The 17500-nt window shown below is 42.6% G+C and overlaps 1 protein-coding gene across 1 annotated transcript in view; it reads right to left on the bottom strand.

The window, feature by feature from the left end:
- Window positions 1-17500, bottom strand: part of cep350 (centrosomal protein 350) — a 34240-nt gene that overhangs the window by 6821 nt on the left and 9919 nt on the right. Inside the window, 23 exon segments of the mRNA XM_053236067.1 lie at window positions 1-115; window positions 314-509; window positions 511-740; window positions 3034-4763; window positions 5158-5249; window positions 5384-5517; window positions 5613-5773; window positions 5896-5986; window positions 6147-6235; window positions 7474-7658; window positions 8160-8279; window positions 8974-9125; window positions 10749-10895; window positions 11719-11806; window positions 12322-12512; window positions 12621-12790; window positions 12931-13028; window positions 13420-13521; window positions 13725-13804; window positions 16254-16373; window positions 16988-17098; window positions 17177-17337; window positions 17467-17500. The exon segment at window positions 1-115 is cut by the window's left edge and continues 32 nt beyond it; the exon segment at window positions 17467-17500 is cut by the window's right edge and continues 139 nt beyond it. Of these exon segments, the coding sequence (XP_053092042.1) occupies window positions 1-115; window positions 314-509; window positions 511-740; window positions 3034-4763; window positions 5158-5249; window positions 5384-5517; window positions 5613-5773; window positions 5896-5986; window positions 6147-6235; window positions 7474-7658; window positions 8160-8279; window positions 8974-9125; window positions 10749-10895; window positions 11719-11806; window positions 12322-12512; window positions 12621-12790; window positions 12931-13028; window positions 13420-13521; window positions 13725-13804; window positions 16254-16373; window positions 16988-17098; window positions 17177-17337; window positions 17467-17500 (4597 nt within the window).

The raw sequence follows: 17500 nt of genomic DNA, 5'->3' as shown, positions 1-17500 counted from the left end.
TTCTGTGGGTGTAGGGTGAATTAACACGGCGAGGTTTGATCCACAGCGGGCGATTGGTGTTGGGATCTTCGGCGTAGATTTCCTGCATGAGCTCCCACGCCAGGTCAAACACCGCCTACACCACACACACACACACACACACACACACCCCACACACACACACACACACACACACCCCACACACACACAAAATGGAGGAATGTGTTATTATTTCTGCATTAGAATCACTGATATATAAATAGTATCTGAACATCACGAGGCTTTTGGTTGTGCTCCAGATCGATTCGCGTTATAAGCGTCTCGCTGCTCTGACCTGTTTGTAGCTGCGCACACACTCCTCGCTGTTCTTATCCCCCAGCAGTGTTTCTGATGCCTGAGGTTTGGGCACCGCCGTCAGACTCTGATTACCGCGCTCCATCCCGCAGCTCCTCCAGATCTCCAGCAGGGCGGCGCTCACCAGCTTCTCCACCTCGGCTGCTTTGTGAGGGACCAACATGGCCGCCGCCGCCGCCCGCCGCCGCCTCCTCCTGCTGCCTGACGTGCGGGAGTTTAGCTGCAGACGTGGAGGAGAGCTCTTCCTGCCTGAGTTTGTTCTTGTGCTGAGCGTGTTTGCGCGAGCTGAGGCCGAAGTCCTCGTCGAACCAGTCCTGCTCGTCTCCGAGCACGTGCAGGAAGTCGGGGTTCAGCTTCAGCTCCGCTAAGCGCTGGACCAGCTCCTCCTGACCCAACACCGGGCTCTCCTGAACAAAAATAATAACTCACCACTCAATTATTTATCATCACTTTACTCTCCTAGCATGGAAATACAGCTCAGAGCCGAGCATTAAAGTTACAGAAATAAAAAATAAAAAATAAATCCATATAAAGGAATCAAAGAAATTGATGTAATTATAATAAATATTAAAATATTATTAAAATATAGTTAATAAAAAATATAATAAAATAATTCTCCTCCAGGGTGTAGGACGAAAAAAAAATGTAACAGAAAATAATAATAACAATGATGTTAGTAAGAGAACAATAAAATAAAAAATAATAATAACTGATAATAAGATAAAAAATAATAATAAATAGGAAGACATACAATTTATTAATTTTTTAAAAATATATATAGAGAAAAAGTTAACTGATTATTATTATTACTAACACTAATACTATAATGTTAATATTATTATGGACTTATTTTATCCACATAAAATATTTTAATGCAGTCAGACTCACTTTATCCACATTACTTTATGTGCCAGTAAATATGAGTAATATTACTATAAATAGCTCCAGGCGTAATAACAAATCTACCGTCTTAATATAAAGAAATAAATTCTGTTACTGATTGTGTATTTAAACAAATTTTAAAATAATAATAATAGTGTTAAAATCCAAAGAGAAGCCTCTGCTATAGTCTCCTCTCCTAATCTTAGGCTTGTGGAAGGTTTACAAAAAGGGAAACGCTGATAAAACTGTTTACTTCACGATGAACTTCGGTCCTCAGGCTCGAATATTCTGTCACACAGCCACTAGTTTAGTCATGTGCTGATTTTAATCTAAATTAAATTTACAGATCACAGTAAATGCCTAATCTTTATCCTGAGTATAACTTTAAAAAATCGTTATATTTATGTTTAAATAAATAAGAAGGTGCAGGACAACTGTTTCTTCACTGACGATTATATACGATAATAGAAAAAAAGGTTTCTCCACTGTATCTAGCGCACTTATAGTTCAAACGGCGAGTCATTTCAGATTCATCCAATCACTGACAACTTCACAGTCATGTGACTAAAATCACGAGCTACTTAATAACTACGGATCAAAGATGACGCCAGACACGAGCGTGTCGATGTTCGGGTTAATCTAATGCCAAAATACGTCATATAAAACATTTTACACCAAATAAAACCAAGCGTGTATCATATTATTATTATTATTATTATTATAATAATATCAGTTTTTAACGTTCCTCAGATTAAACGAAAACAAACAACGTGATTGTTGATATGTTCTTATTTTAATCATCTGTCAGACGAAGTGTCTTGAATTATTATTTTCGTTCAGATTTGTGTGTAATTGGCTTTAAAAGATTAAAAAATTAGCTACAAAAAAACTCCTTGCTATTTCACATGCCTAGCTATTCTCGGCTCGCGTGCGCTAACGCCATCTACTGGATCTATTCTCAACTGCAGTAATAAACACACTTTTAAAAAAATCATGGTTAATTATGAAACGGAATGATAATCATTTTTGTTGTTTTAAAGATGGTTTCTCAGAACGAATATCCAGGCACTGGTTCAGAAAATGATATTTAAATGTATGAAAGTCAAACACTGGCACTTGTAGTTTCCTTTAGCAACTAAGATAAGACGAGAAAAATCAATTAAAGGTAAACAAAACTTCCAGCTGAACTTTAACCCGAGATCTGTTTAACAAGTAAATCAATCATTGATGTTAAAAATAAACAACTTTCAGTCATTTTAAAGATTTAGCAATAGTTAATTATTTCTACCGTTATAGTTAGAACACTAGCTAGATGCGAATTCTAGCTATTTATTTTTAATACAAAAAAATTCTAATTTGTAAATTTATAAACATCGGTCTGAGATTTGTAATAATAATTTAGTAAAAATAAAGAACGTACTGATTCAATACTGAGTATCTGCTAGTCACGTGAAGCCAGCCGACTGCATCTCTTCCAACTATGTGCTATCTGCCCTCTTCCGCATACATAAACTCACAAACGCCCGTGATTGGCTAGTGTCACTGTGATTGACAGGCGAGACAGAGGATGCCCCGCCCACCCAGACTCCACTGCTAGACTCCGGCATCGTCTATTCGCTGATTTTATTTCATCCTTTAAACGTGTACCATGTGACATTTCCCCAGAACTTGGCATAGTTTAGCAACAGAACCTCGCAAACGGTTGGCATGGCAACTGAAAAGACCTCAGTATCGGATCAGTATCTGGTTTGAGCCAGTACTCAGAGATCTGATATCAGTATCGGTGCATTCCTTATTTAAAAATAAATAAATACCCACCGATCGGTTGCAAAGCTCAGGAGAAGATACTTCTTCTTGGTCCTTGTCGAAGAAGCTATGGAAGCTTTCCTTGTTGATCTTGCTGCTGGATGAAGTTCTGAGCTGGGACACGTTGTTCCCACTGGGTTCTTCATCCTCATCAAGAAAGACGAGCTGATTGGCAGCTGAGATTTTCTCCTCCTTTGCTTTCTTGATCTGCTGAAATTGTTCCAGGGCATCATTCATGAAGCGTTCCATGAGTGTATCGGCCAGAGTCGTGAGGGATTTGCTCGCCGTCACGACTGATCCATCCACGCGGTCCTCGCTCGTCTTCTCAGGAGGGACGTCTAAAGATTTCTGAAGGTCCTCAGTCGGCGTGGATGTCTCAGCACGGGTCAGCAGGTCCAGAATGTCTGGCGTTTGATCTTCCTGAACTTCCTCGACTTTTGAGACATCTTTCAATTCCAGCACGACGTCTCCGAATCTCTCAAGTGACACAGGATGATTTTCTCCATTAAGGTCCTTGAAGATCTCGCCATCAACAGCAGCAGGGTCAATCTTCAAATCTTCTGAAACAGAAGAAGGCTTCGATTCAAGATCGAAATGTTTCTCAGATGGTTCTCTTGTCTCAGAAGGTGGATCCGGATCTGCTTTTTTATTCTGAAGCGTGCTTTCAGACTTGTTTGTCTTGTCCATTTCATTCGACCGATCATCAAACGAGGAATCTTCCTCCTCTGAGGTTCTGGTACGGCCTTCAAACGTCTCGAGTAGACGAGAGATCTTTTCAGGAGGAGCGAATATTCCGTGTTTCTCTTTGCACTGGAAGTAAACGACGCTATCGTAAGTGCCGTTGTTGCTTCCTTCAGATACGTCCAGTTCCACTCCAGCCCAGAATCCGTTAGCAAAGCTCGTTTGTCCCTTGAATCTCAGAGTTCCTGGCTGAACGTTGCTCACCAGAACCCGGTCTCCAATGACGTAATCAGGCATCTCATCCTTTGGAGACTTTGGAGGGCTGGGAACATCATCATCAGGGCTTTCTTTTGTCTGCTTTCCCAGGAAATCGAGATCCAAAGGTTTTTCCTGGTCGAAGGTACCGCTAGTATTCCCTGATTTGACGCTAATCTCCTCCTCTATCTCCTCCTCACTGCTGCTGAAGGAGAATCTGTAGGATTCCTCTTCTGGATCTTCAGAAGAAGGCGAGTGAGGCTGATTTTCCTCCGGAACCGCTGACTTGAAATCATCGTTGTAGCAGTCGACTGATGGTGACGCGGTGGGTTTGTACTCTGAGTCTTCCTTTCTCTGGGAAACGTCTGGAGTGTAAGAGACGTCTATAGATGAAGGAATCTCTGGAGGTTTGGGTTCTTCTGGTTCTGGTTTAGTTAAGAGTGAGGAACTGGATTTAACATCTTCAGAATTGTTCACAAACTCTTCTTCTTCTTCTTCATGGCTGACTTTTACAGCAAGAGCAATTTCCGTTTCATTCTTGGAGAAATCCTCTTTAGAGTCCTGGATTTTCAGATCAAGCACCGGATACGAGTGTTCCGACTGGGACAAATTTGTCCTCTGAGATTCCAGCTCCTCGATGACCTCCGACCTCGGGCTGGAGTCTATGCTCTGATTGGACGAGGCTTCTGTCTCTAGCCTGGCGGCGCTTTCGGGTCGGGTGTCTTCATCGTGTTGGGGTTCAGGTGGACTCAGATGATTAGGGCTTCCCAACACCGGGGTCGGAGTCACAGTGGGAGGATCTTCATCTGAGGAAGAAAGAGCGAGTTCACATCGTACAACGCAACAAGAGTGTGTGTGTGTGTGTTCGCGTATTTTTTGTTTATGTGAAAACACACACCTAAGTGCTACAGAAAAGCGTTTCCTGTCGTGTGAGACGCACGTCATTGACCATGATGTAAATGAGGAAGTGATGAATGTGGATGCAAACATGGTTTCTTCCTAAACTGCATTTCTTCTGTACTAAATAATACTATATACTATGTTACTATGGCAACCGACGTGAAGTGATGCTGTGTGTGATTGGCTGGTGCATTTTAAATGATGTCATTCATTTGCGATCCTTTGAATTTGTCGCTTCTTTACAATCTTATACCTAATTTGCATAGAATTGAGACTTTCACAGTGTTGCTCTTTACGCACCACTCAGCGCTGGAGACTCCGTGTGTATCCTGTCGGATTTCTCCGATTCGGATTCGTGACTCTGTCCTGTGAAACTCTTCTCCGTTTCAGACCTGTAAGGAGGAGGAGGAGGAAGAAGAAGATGAAGAAGATGAAGAAGAAGAAGAAGAAGAAGAAGGGAAGCACGATTCAGATCACGGACAGGATTGAGACGGAAAAGGAAAGCAGCACTAAAATGGCGTCTGACCTGTCCGGGGTGGAGGTTTTGGTTCTGGACTTGTGCGAGCCTGACGTTGGAGTTTTGATCTGGGGTTTAGCCGAAGTGACGCTGTCTGCTTTACTCAGCTCGGCTTTGGTCTTCTGAATGAAGTCGTTGTAGGACTGCGGGAACGGAGAAGAGTGGCAGGTTTAGTGTTATACGATCACACAGATATAAAATTACAGCTGTGTGTGTGTGTGTGTGTGTGTGTTCACACCTCCAGCTGTTTGAGCAGACTGGCCTCTTGAGCTTTCAGCCGCTCTTTGTTTCTCAGTCTCTGCTCCTTCTTCAGACGCTGCACTTCAGCTTTACGCCGTCGAAGCTCCGCCCTCAGAGCCAGGACACGCCCCTCGATGTCGCTCTGATCCGAAGCCGCCTCTATAGAGGGCAAGAGAGCGAGATTAATGAACAAACTCGGCTTTCTGGTGCTGGATGCAGTGTTTTACAGCTAGTGTGTGTGTGTGTGTGTGTGTGTGTGTGTGTGTGTGTGTGTGTCTGACCCGATGTAGGAGCTGATGAAGGGAGGTCTCGCTTCCTGGAGCTGCTGTGTGATGTCACTTTACTGCTGGAACTCGCATGAACCAGGGGAGACTGTAACACACACACACACACACACACACACACACACACTTAACATCAGTGTGAATGATGTTGTTCACAAAGTCCTTGGTGCATCTGCATCTGTCATTACAGACTATATAAACAGTGCAGTGTGTGTGTGTGTGTGTGTGTGTGTGTGTGTGTGTCTCACCTCATGACTGTGTGTGTTCTCACACTCCTGCACTGTGTGTATGCTGGAGACGGACAGAGCCGGAGACGAGTCGCCCTCACTGCACACTTCTGGACATGTATAAATAAATAATAATAAAAAAGGTAAATTAGTGCACTAACACAGACACAGAATTTATTATTTAACTTCTCCGTTTGGGATACAGCCCAGACAGGGGAGTGCTTTCTGCTGTCATGGTAACAAAAATCCTAACAGGAAGTGCACTATTCTGGCACACTACCAAGTGAGGTACCTGTCTGTCAGAAACTGAGCCAGAACTACACACTCAAAATGTCTTTCTCTGCCTGTCTGTCTCTACAACTCATACTGTTCCTCTCTCCATCACAGTGTCTGTCTCCCTCTCTCTCCCTCTACCTGTCTGTCTCTCTGTACCTCTCCCTCTCTCCATCTCAGTGCCTGTCTCTCTCTCAGTCTCTCCCTCTACCTGTCTGTCTCTCTGTACCTCTCCCTCTCTCCATCTCAGTGCCTGTCTCTCTCTCAGTCTCTCCCTCTACCTGTCTGTCTCTCCATCCATCAGTCCCTGTCTCTCCACCCATCAGTGCCTGTCTCCCTCTCTCTCTGTCTCTCCTCCACTACCAGTCCATCTCTCCATCACAGTGTCTGTCTCTCTCTCTCTCTCCCTCTACCTGTCTGTCTCTCCATCCATCAGTGTCTGTCTCCCTCCCTCCCTGTCTCTCCATCCATCAGTGTCTGTCTCCCGCTCTCTCCTCCTCTACCTGTCTGTCTCTCCATCCATCAGTGTGTCTCCCTCTCTCGCTGTCTCTCCTCCTCTACCTGTCTGTCTCTCCATCCATCAGTGTGTCTCCCTCTCTCGCTGTCTCTCCTCCACTACCAGTCCATCTCTCCATCACAGTGTCTGTCTCTCTCTCTCTCTCCCTCTACCTGTCTGTCTCTCCATCCATCAGTGCCTGTCTCCCTCTCTCTCTCCTCCTCTACCTGTCTGTCTCTCCATCCATCAGTGTCTGTCTCCCTCTCTCTCTCCCTCTACCTGTCTGTCTCTCCATCCATCAGTGTCTGTCTCTCTCTCTCTCTCCCTCTACCTGTCTGTCTCTCCATCCATCAGTGCCTGTCTCTCTCTCTCTCTCCCCTCCTCTACCAGTCTGTCAGAGGGTCTGTCTCCCTCCATGTATGCTTTTCCATCTCCCTGTCTCTCTCCATCTCAGTGCCTGTCTCTCTCTCTCTCTCTCTCTCTCTCTCTCTCTCTGTCTCTCCATCCATCAGTGCCTGTCTCCCTCTATATATAATCTCCTCCTTTCTTTGTTTCTCCCTCCCTCTCCGTGTCGCTCACCTCGTCCTGTCTTCCTCTCCTCCTGTCTGTCGCTCTGCAGCTCGTCTGTGCTGTGTTTCTGCTGCGTGTGTCGGTCTGAGAGGGCCCGCCCCTTCCGCTGAGGCTCCGCCCCATCCGTACGCCTCAGCTCCGCCTCCACCTGCTGACGCCAGTGCACCAATCGCAGCTCACGCTGAGTTAGAAATCTGAGAGAGACAAACAGAGAGAGAGATGTTACAGAGAGACATACAGAGAGACATGAGACACAGACAGAGAGAGAGAGAGAGACAGACAGAGAAAGACAGAAAGAAAACAATGGTAAAGAAGTGATAATTAATAATCCTAAGCAAAGCAAAGAGACCAAACACACACACAAACACACACACACACACGCCAAACCATGTATAATCTTCATCAGCAGAGTTACGCAGAAAATGTTCCTCATCCTCATCATCATCTTCCTCATCATCTTCATCATGAATCCATGATGGAACTCCATTTGGAACATTTTTATTCACTTTATCTTGATTTTAATAATGACGCCTCAACTCCCACGTGCTTTAAGTACCTCTAAATCCACACACACACACACACACACACACACACATGCACACACACCCTGCCTGTTATTATTATTGTATTTTTTTTTAAATTTTTTTTTTGCCCTGTACACACAGCATGCTCCGTAGCAGAGTGCTGTACTGTACCTGACCAACTGACTGTAGATAACGAGGAAGTGAGGGTGGAGTTTAGGGAGACACATACGCAGAGACGCCCAGTGCAGGGCACTAAACATGGAGAAGAGACACTGCAGGGGAGAGCCGCTGCTAAAAACACACAACACAACACACACAAAGGCAAAAAAATAAAAATAGAGGAGGAAGTGATGAATGGAAGAGAGACAGAGAGACAGAGAGAGAGAGAGAGAGAGAGAGAAAGAGCATCACTTCCTTTAACGAAAGAACTTCCACCTCAATCAATATAAATAAAACAAAGATTAAAGTGTGCAGAAGGTTTAAGTGAAATATAGAATAAATAGAGAGAGCATCAACACACACACACACACACACACCAAGAACCCCCGTTAAATGAAAGAAACACTAAAGACGCTTTCGTACCTCTTAGTCTGTTTGTTGACTCTGAATCAGTACCAAATTGATTCTTTTGATTCGTTTTTGATTTGATCGCTATTCACATTGTACATAATTAAATAAATGAAAAAAACAAACAAACAAAAAATTCGAGGTGTGTGCAGAGCGGAAAATGTTTTTGCAAAACTTTTTCATTCATTTCTCAGAAATACAGAGATGGAAAATGTTCAGATTTACTTCCTGCAAGCGAGTTGATTCAGAATCGATTCCGAGTCAAATCCTTTTCTCATGAGAGTTCACTCAGAAGCGGAACGAGACCAATATCGCTCAGACGCTCTCGGACCCGAGTGTGATCTCTGCGCTCTCATTGGACTAAAGAACAGAGAGAATGAATTGTGTGTGTGTGTGTGTGTGTGTGTGTGTGTGTTACCTCTCATCTGTGTGATAGCTCATCTTCTTCAGTTTCTTCATTATGCTGCTGGTCTCACTTCCTGACACAGATAAAGGGGAGGGGCTACGAAACTCCACGTCCAGCTCAGTGGGAGGGGCCAAATCCTCGCTCACACCTGACACAGGTGACCTCTGAGAGCACAGACGAGTTAAACAGTGAAATTAATTCTTCTACACATTCGGTTTATAGATGTATTGGGAGAAGAGACTATCATATTGCAGTGCATTGTGGGATTTTATGAGTGTAATCATTCTTCATGTGTGTATGGATGAGCAGACTTTAACTCATTAGTTCAGTACGTAGGAAACAGGATCGTATTCGTGTTTTTAACACACACTCGTCTCTAAAGTGTGTATCAGTGACACGGTTATCAGTTGATCCTTCATCCAACAGTTACCTAACACACTTCACTCTGACAAAGCAAGAGAACAGCCTTAGAAGTGTGTAGTGTGTGGAGAAGTGTGTAGTGAAGTGTGTAGTGCAGTGTGTAGTGAAGTGTGTAGTGTGTGGAGAAGTGTGTAGTGAAGTGTGTAGTGCAGTGTGTAGTGAACTGTACAGTGTGTAGTGAAGTGTGTAGTGTGTAGTGAACTGTACAGTGTGTAGTGAAGTGTGTAGTGAAGTGTACAGTGTGTAGTGAATTGTGTAGAGACGTGTGTAGTGTGTAGTGAACTGTACAGTGTGTAGTGAAGTGTGTAGTCAACTGTACAGTGTGTAGTGAATTGTGTAGAGACGTGTGTAGTGTGTAGTCAACTGTACAGTGTGTAGTGAATTGTGTAGTGTAGTGTGTACTGTGTAGTGTGTAGTGAATTGTGTAGTGTGTACTGTGTAGTGTGTAGTGAATTGTGTAGTGTGTACTGTGTAGTGTGTAGTGAAGTGTACAGTGTGTAGTGAAGTGTGTAGTGAACTGTACAGTGTGTAGTGAAGTGTGTAGTGAAGTGTACAGTGTGTAGTGAATTGTGTAGAGACGTGTATAGTGTGTAGTCAACTGTACAGTGTGTAGTGAAGTGTGTAGTGTAGTGTGTACTGTGTAGTGTAGTGTGTAGAGAACTGTACAGTGTGTAGTTTAGTGTGTAGTGTAGTGAATTGTGTAGTGTAGTGTGTAGAGAATTGTGTAGTGTGTACTGTGTAGTGAAGCGTACAGTGTGTAGAAGTGTGTAGTGAATTGTACAATGTGTAGTGAAGTGTGTAATGTACTGTACAGTGTGTAGTGAATTGTGTAGTGTAGTGTGTACTGTGTAGTGAATTGTGTAGTGTGTAGTGAACTGTACAGTGTGTAGTTTAGTGTGTAGTGTAGTGAATTGTGTAGTGTAGTGTGTAGAGAATTGTGTAGTGTGTAGTGTAGTGAATTGTGTAGTGTAGTGTGTAGAGAATTGTGTAGTGTGTAGTGTAGTGAATTGTGTAGTGTAGTGTGTAGTGAATTGTGTAGTGTAGTATGTAGTGAATTGTGTAGTGAATTGTGTAGTGTGTAGTGAATTGTGCAGTGAATTGTGCAGTGAAGTGTGTAGTGTGTAGTGAACTGTACAGTGTGTAGTGTAGTGTGTAGTAAAGTGTACAGTGTGTAGTGTAGTGTGTACTGTGTAGTGTGTAGTGAATTGTGTAGTGTAGTGTGTAGTGAATTGTGTAGTGTAGTGTGTAGTGTAGTGTGTAGTGAATTGTGTAGTGTGTAGTGTAGTGTGTAGTGAATTGTGTAGTGTGTAGTGTAGTGTGTAGTGAATTGTGTAGTGAATTGTGTAGTGAATTGTGTAGTGTGAGACCTGGTTTGTATCTTCAGCGTTCCTGAGTTTCTCCCTCAGTTTCAGTGTTGTGTGTTGGATCCTCTCGATCTCCTCTTGCTGTTTCAGCAACAGTTTCCTCTCCCTCCGTGCCGCCCGGTTCACCTCCTGCAGCCTCCTGATCTCCGCCTACACACACACACACACACACACACACACACACACACACACACGCACGCACGCACGCACGCACACACACGCAGATGTCACTTCCTGCTTCCTGTAACAGCAAATGCTTTAGGTGGAAAAGCAAATGTGTAACTGCGAGTGTGCCGAGTGTCGCAGGTGTAACTGAGCAAAACAGTGTTACAGGTGTAACTGAGCAAAACAGTGTCGCAGGTGTAACTGAGCAAAACAGTGTCGCAGGTGTAACTGAGCAAAACAGTGTCGCAGGTGTAACTGAGCAAAACAGTGTCGCAGGTGTAACTGAGCAAAACAGTGTTACAGGTGTAACTGAGCAAAACAGTGTCGCAGGTGTAACTGAGCAAAACAGTGTCGCAGGTGTAACTGAGCAAAACAGTGTCGTAGGTGTAACTGAGCAAAACAGTGTCGTAGGTGTAACAGTGAATGTAACAGTGTCACAGGTGTGACCGAGCGAAACAGTGTCTCAGGTGTAACTTCGCGAAACAGTGTCGCAGGTGCAACAATGAATGTACCAGTGTTACAGGTGTAACTGAGTGAAACAGCGTCGCAGGTGTGACTGAGTGAAACAGTGTTACAGGTGTAACTGAGTGAAACAGCGTCGCAGGTGTGACTGAGTGAAACAGCGTCGCAGGTGTGACTGAGTGAAACAGTGTTACAGGTGTAACTGAGTGAAACAGCGTCGCAGGTGTAACTGAGTGAAACAGCGTCGCAGGTGTGACTGAGTGAAACAGTGGTACAGGTGTAACTGAGCGCACCAGCGTTACAGGTGTGACTGCGTGTTGTCGTAACAGGATGTTGTGTTGTTTACCTGCTCCTGCTGTAGTTTGAGCAGCAGGCCTCGCTGTTTCTTGCGAATCGGAGGCATTTTATCATCTTCCCCTTTATCACGCAGACGCCTGGCGAGAGACAGACAGGAAGTGAGACACAGAGCGGAATGCACATCACCATCTTCACACGGCATCGCAAAATATAACACACTGTTGAGGAATTACGGGAGAGTGGCGCCGTGGATCACGTGAGCGACTGAGGATGTGCGAGAAACTGAACGCAGTTAATCGTCACCAAAAACAGGACTATAGAAGTGAGTGGTGTGGGCGGAGCTACAGTAAAGGGGGTGGAGATGGGTTAGTTACGCAAAATAATTTAGAACCTTTAGCTAGGCTAGCCAACTACCTAATCACATCACTGCGGTTATATTAACCAGGTGAGTAGTTAGCTTAATCTTTTAACATTTTATACAAAGTAAATTCTCTAAATCTGGGTGGAGTTTAAGGAAAGTGGGTGGAGCTATAACTGTGCAGTGATTATCATGCGTATTAGTGAAGTAAATTACGCAAACAATGCACGAGGTTACTAAACTTTGATAGTGAATGTGGGCGGGGCTTTGGGGAATGTGGGTGGAGTTTCCTGCCTCTTTTGGAGCTCGAGCCATTCGAGCTCAGCGCGGGTTTTTTCCTTCAGTGCTCGGTGTCGGAGGCGCAGGAGGGAGCTCTGATGCCGAGAGCGAACTTCCTCTTCCTGCATGCACTGCTTCACCATCGCCATGGTGAACTCGGAGAAACTGTACTGATCCGCCGAGAACACCGGGACACCGCCGTCCTGCTGGACGCGCGACAGACGGACGGAGAGAAACACAGGTCAGTGATATTTTATATATATATTTTACAGTATATTATGATGCAGTGTGTGTGTGTGTGTGTGTGTGGTCACCTTGTTAGACGATTTTTCAGGGTGGGGTTCCTCATCCGATTGCCGTTTCCTCTCCACGGATCCTCTCCAGTGAGACTCGGACGGAAGCACGGAGCGGAACGACTTCTCCAACTCGTCCTCCGTCACAGACTCATCAAACTTCAAAGAGTAACTGATTGAGACGCTGTCTGCTGATTGGACGGGAGAGCGAGAGATGACAGGAAGTGATCCTAGAGCCTAATAACAACAACAACCCTAAAGTCTAACTCTCACGCCGGGCTGCCTCACTAGTTTCCGTGAGGACCGTAAGGCGTGACCTTTGACCTCTCACCTCTGTCGGTTTGGAGAGAGTCGTCGGCGGCGGTGTTCGCTTCCTCTTCCACCGAGCTGCTCCGGTCCACGCTTCCTCCGTCGCCCTGTCTCGCACTGCTGACAGACAGACAGACAGAGGATTTAAATGTCAGCCATTTTGTGACCAATCTGTGAAGATCAGTGGCACAAGCTCCGCCCACAATACTTCCTGCTTCTAATAAACGCTGTTTGAATGGAACAACCAATCATCTTGTACAACCAATCGTTGAATATCCATGGTGTCGGGGTATTCAAAAGTTTGAACCCCTGTCTAAAACAAGGAAGTGCAAACAGCCAATCAGATTGCAGCCTTGAAGATCCTGAAGCTCATGGACAGAAAAGTGTACAAAAGATATTAGCTGCTCTCTGGGCTGGACATGGGTCGAGTTTCTGGTGCTGGTGCTGAAACTGGGACGTCTGGGGTGTGTGTGTGTGTGTGTGTGTGTGTGTGTGTGTGTGTGTGTGTTACCTGACAGTGTGTATCCTGAAAGACTCAGACTCGGTCAGGCTGCTCTGCGGAGTGTCTGCTGTTGGCGTTTTCTCTGCCGAGACTTCACTCCTACTACTGGCACTGACACACACACACACACACACACACACACCAAGGTGAGATATATACACACACACACACACACACACACACACATTCAGAATGTACTCAAGTACAGTGTAAAGTACTTCACCAATATGAATGAACGAACGAACGTTGTGACGTCACTAGTATGAAGTAATTCACACATAAACTAGAGGAGAAAGCTATTTCTGATCGGTTACCTGTCGGTTTGTGGGTGTTGCTGCCTTACAGGTGTGACAGACGGAACGGTGAGCATCTGAGAACGAGTCATCTCCGTCATCTATAACACACACACACACACACACACACACACACACACGCAAACTTTAGGTGATAACAGTTTATCACAAGCTACGATATCACAATTCTAAAGAAAAATCTCACAGTATATTGTGATATAAAGTGCTGTATTGTGATATAAAGCGTTGTATTGTGATATAAAGCGTTGTATTGTGATATAAAGTGCTGTATTGCGATATAAAGTGCTGTATTGCGATATAAAGTGCTGTACTGTGATATAAAGCGTTGTATTGTGATATAAAGCGTTGTACTGTGATATAAAGCGCTGTATTGTGATATAAAGCGTTGTATTGTGATATAAAGCGTTGTACTGTGATATAAAGCGCTGTATTGTGATATAAAGCGTTGTATTGTGATATAAAGCGCTGTATTGCGATATAAAGTGCTGTATTGCGATATAAAGCGTTGTATTGCGATATAAAGCGTTGTATTGTGATATAAAGCGCTGTATTGTGATATAAAGCGTTGTATTGTGATATAAAGCGCTGTATTGCGATATAAAGCGCTGTATTGCGATATAAAGCGTTGTATTGCGATATAAAGTGTTGTATTGTGATATAAAGCGTTGTATTGTGATATAAAGTGCTGTATTGCGATATAAAGTGTTGTATTGCGATATAAAGCGTTGTATTGTGATATAAAGCGTTGTATTGTGATATAAAGCACTGTACTGTGATATAAAGCGTCGTATTGTGATATAAAGTGCTGTATTGTGATATAAAGTGTTGTATTGTGATATAAAGTGTTGTATTGCGATATAAAGTGTTGTATTGCGATATAAAGTGTTGAATTGCGATATAAAGTGTTGTATTGCGATATAAAGCGCTGTATTGCGATATAAAGCGTTGTATTGCGATATAAAGTGTTGTATTGCGATATAAAGTGTTGTATTGCGATATAAAGTGTTGTATTGCGATATAAAGCGCTGTATTGCGATATAAAGCGCTGTATTGCGATATAAAGTGTTGTATTGCGATATAAAGCGTTGTATTGTGATATAAAGCGTCGTATTGTGATATAAAGCGTCGTATTGTGATATAAAGCGCTGTATTGTGATATAAAGTGTTGTATTGTGATATAAAGTGCTGTATTGCGATATAAAGCATTGTATTGTGATATAAAGTGTTGTATTGTGATATAAAGCACTGTATTGTGATATAAAGCGTCGTATTGTGATATAAAGCGTCGTATTGTGATATAAAGCGTCGTATTGTGATATAAAGTGCTGTACTGTGATATAAAGTGTTGTATTGTGATATAAAGTGTTGTATTGTGATATAAAGCGTTGTATTGTGATATAAAGCGCTGTATTGTGATATAAAGTGCTGTATTGTGATATAAAGTGTTGTATTGTGATATAAAGTGTTGTATTGTGATATAAAGCGTTGTATTGTGATATAAAGCACTGTACTGTGATATAAAGTGCTGTATTGTGATATAAAGCGCTGTACTGTGATATAAAGTGTTGTATTGTGATATAAAGCGTTGTATTGTGATATAAAGTGTTGTATTGTGATATAAAGCGTTGTATTGCGATATAAAGCGTTGTATTGTGATATAAAGCGTTGTATTGCGATATAAAGTGTTGTATTGTGATATAAAGCGCTGTATTGTGATATAAAGTGCTGTATTGTGATATAAAGTGTTGTATTGTGATATAAAGTGTTGTATTGTGATATAAAGCGTTGTATTGTGATATAAAGCACTGTACTGTGATATAAAGTGCTGTATTGTGATATAAAGCGCTGTACTGTGATATAAAGTGTTGTATTGTGATATAAAGCGTTGTATTGTGATATAAAGTGTTGTATTGTGATATAAAGCGTTGTATTGCGATATAAAGCGTTGTATTGTGATATAAAGCGTTGTATTGCGATATAAAGTGTTGTATTGTGATATAAAGCGTTGTATTGCGATATAAAGTGTTGTATTGTGATATAAAGTGTTGTATTGCGATATAAAGTGTTGTATTGCGATATAAAGCGCTGTATTGTGATATAAAGTGTTGTATTGTGATATAAAGCACTGTACTGTGATATAAAGCGTCGTATTGTGATATAAAGCGTTGTATTGTGATATAAAGTGTTGTATTGTGATATAAAGCGTCGTATTGTGATATAAAGCGTTGTATTGCGATATAAAGCGTTGTATTGTGATATAAAGCGTTGTATTGTGATATAAAGCGTTGTATTGCGATATAAAGCGTTGTATTGTGATATAAAGCGTTATATTGTGATATAAAGCGTTGTATTGCGATATAAAGCGTTGTATTGTGATATAAAGCGTTGTATTGTGATATAAAGCGTTATATTGTGATATAAAGCACTGTACTGTGATATAAAGCGCTGTATTGCGATATAAAGCGTTGTATTGTGATATAAAGTGTTGTATTATATTATATCGTGTTGTATTGTGACGTATCGAGCGACCTCTCGGAGGTGTTGAGCCGTCTCTGTGTGCTGGTGGATCATCTTGCTGCTGCTCTCTTGCAGCTCCATGAGAGCCTTCTGATGGGACTGAACCAGGTTCACACACAGCTCCGCATGGGCCTGAATCACACACACACACACACACACACACACACACACACACACACACACACACAGGATTTTAACTCAATATACACACCTTCATACCAACACACACAGATTTAACATCCTGCTGCGTGTGCTGTCCAATCACATTTCCCTTCAGTTATTTAAAATACAAAAATAATAATAGAAATATAATGATAATAAATTTTAATTAAATTACAATATATTTTATTAATATCTTTATTTGTGTTTATTTCATTACTATTTATTATTAACGGTAGTAGTAATAGTACTTTTTACGAATACAGTTTAAAATACAGAAATTATTCCTTAATTACAAATTATATTCATACATTTTTACATTTTTGTAATTAATATAATTAAAAATATTTTGTTATATTTTATCAATAATTCATATATTCAGTATTTAAAATAATTACTTAATATTAAGACATAATTAACAAATACACACAAATTTCATTAGTGTGAAATCTTGATGTTAAGGAAATCACAAATAAATGAGCAAATAAACAAACAAAAAAATAAAAGTACTATTAGTCTAACATCACTGTGTGTGTGTGACTAGTGTGTGTGTGTGTGTGTGTGTGTGTGTGTGTGTGTGTGTGTACCTGTGCTGCTCTCTCTCGGCTCTCCTGGACGTGTCTCTGAGTCTCCAGCGCTTCCTGTTCCGCTTTCAGCTTCAGCAGCTGCAGCTCTCGCTCCTGCCTCTGCTGCTGAGCCTGTACGGGTCAAAGGTCAAGGATCAGAGTTCGGTCACACTCACACACACACACACACGCGCACAATTAAGATCACACCTTGATGATCTGTGCGAGTGAGACGCTCTCCTGCTGAGCGAGTGAGACAGCTCGGACTCTCTCCACGTCGCTCAGCTGTCTCACCGACTCCTCCACCGCGTCCAGGAAGTTCAGCTCGGCGCTTAGACGCTGCTGCAGCACGACCGGGGCGAAATGCAGCTCTGAAACACACACACACACACACACACACACACAGCAGGTTACATTTTCACTAATATGTACTATCTAGGTATATTCTGATCTGTGATAAAATGTGCATCATTAACTGCGTTCGCATAAACTGACTGTACCTGTGGTGCTGTGGGCGGGTCCAGGGGCGGAGCC

Source organism: Pangasianodon hypophthalmus, chromosome 8 (assembly GCF_027358585.1).
Source record: "Pangasianodon hypophthalmus isolate fPanHyp1 chromosome 8, fPanHyp1.pri, whole genome shotgun sequence".
Lineage (NCBI taxonomy): Eukaryota > Metazoa > Chordata > Actinopteri > Siluriformes > Pangasiidae > Pangasianodon > Pangasianodon hypophthalmus.
This window is presented reverse-complemented; position numbering and strand designations above follow the sequence as displayed.